This window comes from Emiliania huxleyi (assembly GCF_000372725.1).
Source record: "Emiliania huxleyi CCMP1516 unplaced genomic scaffold EMIHUscaffold_251, whole genome shotgun sequence".
NCBI classification, from domain to species: Eukaryota; Haptophyta; order Isochrysidales; family Noelaerhabdaceae; genus Emiliania; species Emiliania huxleyi.
In genome coordinates, this window is record NW_005200161.1 from 5,001 (window position 1) to 14,741 (window position 9,741).

The 9,741-nt window shown below is 67.5% G+C and overlaps 3 protein-coding genes across 3 annotated transcripts; 1 reads left to right on the forward strand and 2 right to left on the reverse strand.

Annotated features, from left to right (window-relative positions):
• Window positions 1-1,244: 1,244 nt before the first annotated feature.
• EMIHUDRAFT_237448 (hypothetical protein) lies at window positions 1,245-2,735 on the reverse strand (the record flags this gene model as incomplete). Its single annotated transcript, XM_005777950.1, has 11 exons — window positions 1,245-1,256; window positions 1,354-1,410; window positions 1,471-1,527; window positions 1,586-1,642; window positions 1,701-1,757; window positions 1,816-1,872; window positions 1,933-1,989; window positions 2,050-2,106; window positions 2,262-2,318; window positions 2,379-2,435; window positions 2,688-2,735. 11 exons carry the CDS (start codon window positions 2,733-2,735, stop codon window positions 1,245-1,247), a joined length of 573 nt encoding a protein of 190 aa, XP_005778007.1.
• A 3,599-nt stretch (window positions 2,736-6,334) lies between these two features.
• Window positions 6,335-7,387, reverse strand: EMIHUDRAFT_115392 (hypothetical protein; the record flags this gene model as incomplete). Its single annotated transcript, XM_005777951.1, has 2 exons — window positions 6,335-6,662; window positions 6,795-7,387. 2 exons carry the CDS (start codon window positions 7,385-7,387, stop codon window positions 6,335-6,337), a joined length of 921 nt encoding a protein of 306 aa, XP_005778008.1.
• A 262-nt stretch (window positions 7,388-7,649) lies between these two features.
• On the forward strand, window positions 7,650-9,566 carry EMIHUDRAFT_237450 (hypothetical protein; the record flags this gene model as incomplete). Its single annotated transcript, XM_005777952.1, has 5 exons — window positions 7,650-7,900; window positions 8,026-8,239; window positions 8,372-8,425; window positions 8,943-9,089; window positions 9,162-9,566. The coding sequence occupies 5 exons, from the start codon at window positions 7,650-7,652 to the stop codon at window positions 9,564-9,566; spliced, it is 1,071 nt and encodes a 356-aa protein (XP_005778009.1).
• Between the last annotated feature and the right edge of the window lie 175 nt (window positions 9,567-9,741).

Consider the following 9,741-nt stretch of genomic DNA (forward strand, 5'->3'; position numbering starts at 1 on the left):
CCTAACCCTAACCCTAACCCTAACCCTAACCCTAACCCTAACCCTAACCCTAACCCTAACCCTAACCCTAACCCTAACCCTAACCCTAACCCTAACCCTAACCCTAACCCTAACCCTAACCCTAACCCTAACCCTAACCCTAACCCTAACCCTAACCCTAACCCTAACCCTAACCCTAACCCAACCCTAACCCTAACCTAACCCTAACCCTAACCCTAACCCTAACCCCTAACCCTAACCCTAACCCTAACCCTAACCCTAACCCTAACCCTAACCCTAACCCTAACCCTAACCCTAACCCTAACCCTAACCCTAACCCTAACCCTAACCCTAACCCTAACCCTAACCCTAACCCTAACCCTAACCCTAACCCTAACCCTAACCCTAACCCTAACCCTAACCCTAACCCTAACCCTAACCCTAACCCTAACCCTAACCCTAACCCTAACCCTAACCCTAACCCTAACCCTAACCCTAACCCTAACCCTAACCCTAACCCTAACCCTAACCCTAACCCTAACCCTAACCCTAACCCTAACCCTAACCCTAACCCTAACCCTAACCCTAACCCTAACCCTAACCCTAACCCTAACCCTAACCCTAACCCTAACCCTAACCCTAACCCTAACCCTAACCCTAACCCTAACCCTAACCCTAACCCTAACCCTAACCCTAACCCTAACCCTAACCCTAACCCTAACCCTAACCCTAACCCTAACCCTAACCCTAACCCTAACCCTAACCCTAACCCTAACCCTAACCCTAACCCTAACCCTAACCCTAACCCTAACCCTAACCCTAACCCTAACCGGGGGCCCTAACCCTAACCCTAACCCTAACCCTAACCCTAACCCTAACCCTAACCCTAACCCTAACCCTAACCCTAACCCTAACCCTAACCCTAACCCTAACCCTAACCCTAACCCTAACCCTAACCCTAACCCTAACCCTAACCCTAACCCTAACCCTAACCCTAACCCTAACCCTAACCCTAACCCTAACCCTAACCCTAACCCTAACCCTAACCCTAACCCTAACCCTAACCCTAACCCTAACCCTAACCCTAACCCTAACCCTAACCCTAACCCTAACCCTAACCCTAACCCTAACCCTAACCCTAACCCTAACCCTAACCCTAACCCTAACCCTAACCCTAACCCTAACCCTAACCCTAACCCTAACCCTAACCCTAACCCTAACCCTAACCCTAACCCTAACCCTAACCCTAACCCTAACCGTAACTCCTAGGCACGTGCCTGCCGGCAGCGCTGCCGCGCGCGCTGCCGCGCTCGCCTGCCCCCGGCAATGACCGTAACATCTCGGTAACCGAGGTAACCGCGCCTGCCGGCGCACCGTAACTCCTAGGCACATGCCTGCCGGCACCGCTGCCGCGCGCGCTGCCGCGCTCGCCTGCCCCCGGCGATGACCGTAACATCTCGGTAACCAAGGTAACCGCGCCTGCCGGCGCACCGTAACTCCTAGGCACGTGCCTGCCGGCAGCGCTGCCGCGCGCGCTGCCGCGCTCGCCTGCCCCCGGCGATGACCGTCACATCTTGGTAACCCATGACAGCGCCTGCCGGCGCACCGTAACTCCTAGGCACGTGCCTGCCGGCAGCGCTGCCGCGCGCGCTGCCGCGCTCGCCTGCCCCCGGCGATGACCGTCACATCTTGGTAACCCATGACAGCGCCTGCCGGCGCACCGTAACTCCTAGGCACGTGCCTGCCGGCAGCGCTGCCGCGCGCGCTGCCGCGCTCGCCTGCCCCCGGCGATGACCGTCACATCTTGGTAACCCATGACAGCGCCTGCCGGCGCACCGTAACTCCTAGGCACGTGCCTGCCGGCAGCGCTGCCGCGCGCGCTGCCGCGCTCGCCTGCCCCCGGCGATGACCGTGACATCTCGGTAACCGAGGTAACCGCGCCTGCCGGCGCACCGTAACTCCTAGGCACGTGCCTGCCGGCAGCGCTGCCGCGCGCGCTGCCGCGCTCGCCTGCCCCCGGCGATGACCGTGACATCTCGGTAACCGAGGTAACCGCGCCTGCCGGCGCACCGTAACTCCTAGGCACGTGCCTGCCGGCAGCGCTGCCGCGCGCGCTGCCGCGCTCGCCTGCCCCCGGCGATGACCGTGACATCTCGGTAACCGAGGTAAACTCCTAGGCACGTGCCTGCCGGCAGCGCTGCCGCGCGCGCTGCCGCGCTCGCCTGCCCCCGGCGATGACCGTAACATCTCGGTAACCGAGGTAACCGCGCCTGCCGGCGCACCGTAACTCCTAGGCACGTGCCTGCCGGCAGCGCTGCCGCGCGCGCTGCCGCGCTCGCCTGCCCCCGGCGATGACCGTAACATCTCGGTAACCGAGGTAACCGCGCCTGCCGGCGCACCGTAACTCCTAGGCACGTGCCTGCCGGCAGCGCTGCCGCGCGCGCTGCCGCGCTCGCCTGCCCCCGGCGATGACCGTGACATCTAGGTACGCCCTCTCGCGGCGGCGCGGTCGGCGGCGTGTCCTTCCCGGACGACGTCGTCGTATAGAAGAGCTCCAGCCAGAGAGGGCGGGGGCGGAGCGCGCCTTGGCTCCTGAGGTTTTGGGTCGGACGAGACGAGCGCATGTGTTTTTTGTGTGTGAGAGTCGGGGTACGTTGCTCTTTGTCGCTCTCCGGCTCGCTCTCTGAGGGTGAGGCACTCTCTGGCACTCTCTCGTTTTCCCCCGTGTTTTTGATCGTGATGGAATTGCTGTGCATGTCGTCCAATGTGCAATGAGCGCGATAAGCGGTGCGGTGCGGTGGAGCTCAGCGGAGGTGCGGACAGGCCAGCGGGGCCTTCTAGCCTCTTTTTTTTGGCCACTTTTATTTTGGCCCGCGGTGCGCGGCGAGGCCGGAGCGCGCGGTGTGACCCTGACCGGTGTTCGCCGCTCTTTGCCCCTAACTATCGTGTATCGACCTCGCACAGAGCGCGGTTTTTTAGATTGCCGTCGTTGAAACCATGGCTTAGACGATCAGCGTTTGACTAGTGGCACGAGATGCGCCACGGTGCGTGGCGCCTTCCGCACCCGCCACCCGGTGACCGGGCGGCACTCTGGGCCGGTCACTCTCTCCGCTTCTCGTCTCCCGAGACACACGTAGAGGACACGACAACGACACACACGGGGAAACGACGGGGGTAGCTGAAGACTGTAGACTCGGGCGCGGCCTCCATGGCCCCGCACCCGCGCAGGTAACAGCGACGCTGGTCAGCAGAAGAGTCCGGCTCGCCAAGTGCCGTACAGGTGAAGGTTTTGTGCCGCCCCTTGCGGCGCCGCCGGGGCGGAGGAGGCTGCCGCGCGCCGTCGGGAGCGGCCTCTCGCCCTCGTCGCCGGCGCCGCTGCAGCCTCGCTCGCGGCGCGTCCAAAGAGCCGCTCGTTGCGCCGCTCGTTGCGCCCCACCGCGCGCGCCTCCACCGCAGCACGTGCCGGCGGCGGCGAGGGGCACCGCCGCGCCCGCGCAGCGGCGGCGGCCACCGCCTCTGCGTCCAAGTCCGCGGCTGCGGCGGCGCGGGCGGCGGCCACCTCCTCCTCGCTGAGCTGGATGGCGCGCGCGTCCGCGACGAGGAGGAGGCAGCCCTCCTCGTCGAGCTCCGCCGCGGCGCGGTGCAGCACAGCGTAGGCCTGCCCTCCGCACCCGTGCCCGCTCTCGGCGTCCGCGGCGGCGGCCGCAGCGAGATCCTCGCGGCGGGCCCGCGCGAGCAGCGCCAGCGAGAGGCGCAGGTTGCCTGGGGTCGGGGCTTGGGGTCAGGGGCAGGGTCGGAAGCAGCGGTAGCGGAGAGGCGCAGGGCGTGCCGGTCGAGTCGGCGGCGCACGGCGCGACGCTCTCCTCCCTCTCCTTCTCGTCCTCCTCGCGCGCATCTCCCTTGCCGCCGCCCCACCCCTCCCACCCCGCCCACTCGGCCCAGCTGCCCGCGCCGCCCCACAGCCGCGACAGCAGCCCCGCCTCCAGCCGCGACAGCAGCCCCGCCTCGGCGGGCGCCGCCCGGCCGACTGCACCGCCACCGCCGCCCTCCGACAAAGACGAGGACTCCTCGTCCTCGTCGTCGTCTTCGTCGTCGTCCTCGTCGTCGTCGAGGCGAGCGCCGGGAGGCTGCTGCGCGTCGCCGGCGGCCGGGCCTCGGCATCCCAGCAGCACCGCTCACATGCTCACGAGGTGCGAGAGCGGCACCACCCCGGCCTGCGGCGGTCGGGGCGGGGTCGGGTGCGAGGCGAAGGTGTGGCGCGAGGTGCGAGGCGAAGGAGAGGCGGGCCCTCGGGTCGGGGGGGGGTGAGGCCGGGAGGGTGCGGGGGGGCGAGAGGGGGAGAGCGCTCGCCCAGCAGGCGGACAGCCACTGCAGCGCCGCGAGGCTCGCGGCGGCCTTGAGCTGCTGCTGCGCGGCGCTTACGCGGCCAAAGAGGGCGGGGTCGCGGGCTTCGAGGAGGTGGCAGAGCGCCGCAACCTCGAGCGCGGCGCCTCCGGGAGAAGGAAGCCGGGAGAGCAGCAGGGAGAGCAGCGCCGCCGCGTCCTCGCCGCCACCGCACACGCAGACGGAGGTGGTGTCGGTGGGGGCGAGGGCGGCGGCGAGGGAGGCGGCGACGGCGGCAGCGACGGTGGAGGCGGCGAGGGCGGGGGTGAGGGCGGGGGCGGCGGCGGCGGCGTCGGTGGCTGCGATGGTTGCGGAGGCGTGCGGTGTGGTGACGATGGCGGAGATGGCGAGGGCGGCGGCGGCGAGGGTGGAGACGAGGGCGGCGGCGAGGGCGGCGGTGCGGCTGGAGGCGAGGGCGAGAGCGGCGGCACGCCAGGGTGGCGCGACGGAGGAGGCAGCGGCGACGGGTGTGAGGGCGGCGGCGGCGAGAAAGGAGCCCTGGCTGGCGAGAAAGTGGCACACGGCGGGCCGAAGGATTTCTCTAAACCGCGGGCGCTGGCCACAATCCATCTGGCGACGAACGATGTTTTATACCCGCACGCACGCGCAAATCAAGCCATCAAGCAATCAGAGCAATGACTTCTCCTTGGGTCAAGTACAGGTGCGAGGGCGAGGCGGTGAAGGGCGCGGCGAGGGAAGAGGCGGCGAGGGAGGAGGAGGCTGCGAGAAGCGAAGGAGCGGCAGAGCAGGAGGAGTAGCGAGGGAAAAGAAGGCGGTGAGAAGGGTTGTTGACTTCGGCACCGAGCAAATTTTCGACGAAAAGCGCACTTTTCGGAGGATCGGATTAATCGGATAGATCGAGCGAGAGCATGCGGGAGCTAAAGTAGCGGCAGCGCAGTAAGTAGCGGCAGCGAAGTGAGTAAGGCCTCCTGCATTCTCGCCCCACCTCCCATACACCACCACCGACCTCCGCGCCCCCACACGCCGGCCCCGCGCACCCACGCCACCACCATCGCCCACGTCGCCCTCCCCGACCCCCACCCCGCGCCCCAGGCTCTTCACAGCTCCGCTCGGGGCGTCCTGGCGCCGCCGCCCCAACCGCTGACGGCGGCTACCGGCCGGCATAGCCCTTCCAGCGCCGGCCGGGGGCTGTGGCGGCGCGCGGCGCGCGGCGGGCAAGCTGCCTGCTGGCGGGCGGCGCTTCTAGTCGTGATTTTAGTGCCGCGTAGGTCGCCCTTCGGCCACTTCTCGGGCGTGCGGCCGCGGTGCGCGAAAGGGGGGCGCGCTGCGGCTCTCTGGCGGAGGTGAAGTCTCCCAGAGCGGGAGCTGGCGGGCCGGGGGCGTCGGTCGGGTGCACCCGTGCCACCGGGACGGGCCGTGGTGGCCCGCGTGGCAGTCGTAAAGGGCCGTTTGGTGCGCCCCGGCGGCCTCCTGCACGGCGGCCGCCGGGGCCGGTTTGGACTGTGTTTGGGGGGGTGGAGGGGTCCCGATGGCCGGTGTTATGGTCGTTTATCACCCTCCTATCACCACTTACCGCCCCCGGCCGTGGGGACCTCTCCAGACGCCGCCATTCATGATTTCAAAGGGTCCTGCCGACGCTCATCACAGTGCGGCGGGGAGCCTGCCGGAAAAAATCCGGGGTTTAGCTGGCATATCTCGGGCCCACTTTAGAGCTAGCAAGGGCATGATCTTAGGTGTTCTGGATAGCCCACAAGGGTCTTCTGTGGCATGGTAGCGGTGGTTTTGCGCGAGGCGTTCATTCAAAAATCACCATATCCCCCACTAGACAGACGAGATCACCTGACAGCACCTGACAGCCTGTGACAGCCAGGGCTCAGCATCTCACAGTAGCGAGGTGTCCGTTTTATTGTTTATTTGATATTTCCGAAGGTATAGTTGCCGGTAACTCGAGGACAGCAAGCTCCGCGCCTTCGCCCTATCGAAGCCCCTACACCGCCGCCCCCTCCCCACATCACATCTTCAGCCCGTTGAAGACGCCATTCTTCGCATTGCCGTCCTTGTCGCTCTCGACAATCTCAACCACCTTGTTGCTCGCCTTGCTGTCAAAGAGCGCGGCGACGCTCACGTCGGCGACGAGGTCGCGCGAGATCTCGCCCGAGTTGAGCGTGTTCTCGCCGCTGACGAAGAGCGCGCCCGTCGGCGGGTCCGCCTTGAGCCCGCCCGGGCGCACAATCGTCCAGTCCATGCCCGACTTGCGCAGGTACTGCTCCGCCACCAGCTTCTCCTCGAGCACGTTGCCAAAGGCGTTGGTGATCTTGTAGCCGGCCGAGTCGAGCTGCCTGCGGACAGGCACAGAGCTGTCAGCGAGGCACGGAGCTCGCTCAGGCAGCGGTGCAGCGTGCTGCTGCTGTGCTGTCGTGCGGCCGCTGCTGTGATAATGTTCCGCGGTGCATAAGGACAGAGGCACGCACCCCCACGCGCCGGCGTCGGTGAGGATCGACGAGACGAGCACCACCTTCTTCACGCCCGCCACCTTGGCCGCATCGATCAGCTTCACCGTCCCGACGTTGTCCACAGCGTGCGCCGCGTCGTTCATCTTGAAGGGGTTGCCGGGGACGAATCCAACGGCGATTACCAAGCCGTCTGCGCCCTTCAGCGTGCCCGCCATGTCGTCGACACTCGCCTTCTCCACGTCGAGCGGCGCGAGGCTCACCGCACTCGCGTCGATCGCGGCGCCCTTCTCGATCATCGCGCCGCGCACCTCAATCTTGGACTCGGACAGCTTCTTCGCCGCCTTTGCCGGGTCACGCACTCCTCCCACCGCTGTCACGCCGCTAGTCTTGGTGAGCAGCTGCAGGCAGCGCCGGCCGGTCTGTCCCGTCGCGCCGGCCACCACCACGGTCTTCATGTCTGCAGCGTACGTCGGGAGCGGCCCTCCACAGAGCGCAGACGTGGTTGCCGCGAGAGCCGCGGCGCCGCCCGCGATCGCCTCGCGGCGGTCAATCGCGAGGGCAGGCGAGCCGAGCCGCACGGCAGCGGCGGCGGGGCGCGATGCGTGCGCCATCGGCGCGGCGGTGAAGCCAAGGCAGGAGTGTAGCGCGAGCCACATACAAATGATCAGTGTGTGTGAGCGGTGTGTGTGTCGATGTGTCGGCAGCGCAGTCAGTGCGAAGCTCAATGCAGGCGCCGGTGCTTTCTTTTTCCCTCATTACCGCCCCACCCTCTCCTGCTCAACACACCTTCCCGTTTACTGCCGTGAAGGAGTGTAGCCCCGTCCATTTGTTTTTCTCCTTCCACCCACACCGCTGTCGGGCGGCAACGCCCCGATGCCGCAGCCCGTCACCTCCTACTACTGCCCCGGCAGCCTCGACACCTCCGCCATCTTCGCCATCTTCATCGCCAGCCTGCGCGCCGTCTCGTGCGCCGGCGCAATTGTCGTCGCGGGCTTGTGGATGGCGAGGCGCGGCGTGCTGACTCGCGGGCTCTCCAAGGGCCTGTCCCAGTTCTCGGTCAAGCTGGCCATCCCGTGCCTCCTCTTCACCTCGGTGGTGCCCGGCGTGAGCCCCTCGCTGCTCGCGTACGGCTGGCCGCTGCTGCTCCTTCCCGCCGTCTACCTCCTGCTCGGCACGCTGCTCGGGCAGCCACGCCCCCGGCGGCGGCGGCGCTCCCGGCGCTCCGTGACGCGTCCGCGCGCCTCCGTAGGCTCCTGCTGCTCGTCGTCCTGCGGCCGCCCAGCGACTTTCGGCTCGGCACGGTGGCCGCCTGCGCCTTTTACAACACAACGTCGATTCCAATCATCCTGCTGTCGGTGCTGCAGCAGACGCTCTCGCGCTCCATCTTCGCGGAGCTCGCCTCGCCGCTCCTCTTCCTCTCCCTCCAGCTGCTCACCTACCCGCTGCTGCAGTGGCTCTCCTCCGTCGCTCTCATCGAGGCCTACGCCCACTTCGCTCCACGCCACTCCCTCGCCGCTGGCCTCGCCACCGGCCGGCACGGCGCCGCCCCGCCCGCCTCGACCGCGGCGCTGCTCGAGCTGCCGCCGGCCCGCGAGGCGGGCGAGAGCGAGCACTGCTTCCGCGCCTTCGGCGAGTCGCGGAGGCCGGCGGTCGCACCGCCGCCCTCCTGCCCCTCACCGGCCCGTCCCTGTTGGCCCGGCAGGTGCTTTGCCCGCGGGCGAGTCGGAGGAGGAGGTGGCGTCGCGGAGGAGAGGGGCGCCGCGCAGGAGCTGGTGCGGGGCGGTAGCGGCGAGGGGCGGTGGCAGCGAGGGGCGGTGGCAGCGAGGGGCGGTGGGGTGGGGAAGGGGCGGGGCGGTGGCGGCGAGGGGCGGTGGGGGCGAGGGGCGGTGGCGGCGAGGGGCGGTGGGGGCGAGGGGCGGTGGCAGCGAGGGGCGGTGGGGGCGAGGGGCGGTGGCGGCGAGGGGCGGTGGGGGGGGGGAAGGGGCGGGGCGGTGGCGGCGAGGGGAAGGCTGAGCCCGCCTGCCCGCGCGTCGCAGGTCCGTCCACGATGTCGTGCGAGCGGCGGTGCGGCCGCTGCACGGGCCTTGGAGCAGCGGCGGGGTTGGGAGAGGGACGTCGAGAGGGTGGCGGTCGAGGTTGTGGGCGGTCGCGCGTCGGGGCGCGAAGCTGCTGCGCCGCATCTTCATCCCGTCCGTCCTCGGCATCTGCTTGGGCGGCGGGGTCGGGCTGTTTGCAAAGACGCTGATGCTGCCGCCCGAGACGGCGCCGCTCGGCTGGCTCTTCATCTCGGCCTCCAAGCTCGGCGAGGCGGCGGTGCCGCCGCCGCCCGCCCTGCTCTGAAGCGACTCTGATCTGCCGCTGAGCCGTCTCTGGGCCTCCCCGCAGGTGCCCATCAACCTCGTCCTGCTCGGGGCGGCCCTCTCGCGCAGGCCCGAGGCCAAGGGGCTGCCCGTCGCCACCGCCGTCGGCATCGCCCTCGCGCGGATGGTGGCGATGCCGCTGCTCGGCCTCGTCGTCGCCTACGGGCTCACCACGGCGGGCGCGCGCTTCGTGCAGCCTTATGTCGCCGTCGACCCGTTCTGGCTCGTCTGCCTGATCGTGACGTGCACGCCGACGGCCAACAACATCGTGGTGCTGTGCGAGCTCGCGGGCGAGAACAAGCACACCATGTCTGCCGCCATCTTTTATCAGTATTGCGCCGCGCCCATCCTCTTGCCCGGCGTACTGACGCTGTACGTGGCCTTCATCTGCCACAATCGCGAGAGCATTCATGGGGACATGCTATTGTGAGATGTGAGAGATGTGAGACCTGAGACGCTTGCGATACGTGTCGTGGTTCTGTGTATGTGCATCTTGCAGCTCAGCCATAACGTGAGTCTGCGAGCGACGACCTCGTTCAGTGGTCAGCAAGCAGAAATGCGAAAACCCCGGGGGTAAAACCCGAAAATACCCGAGGGTTTCAGGT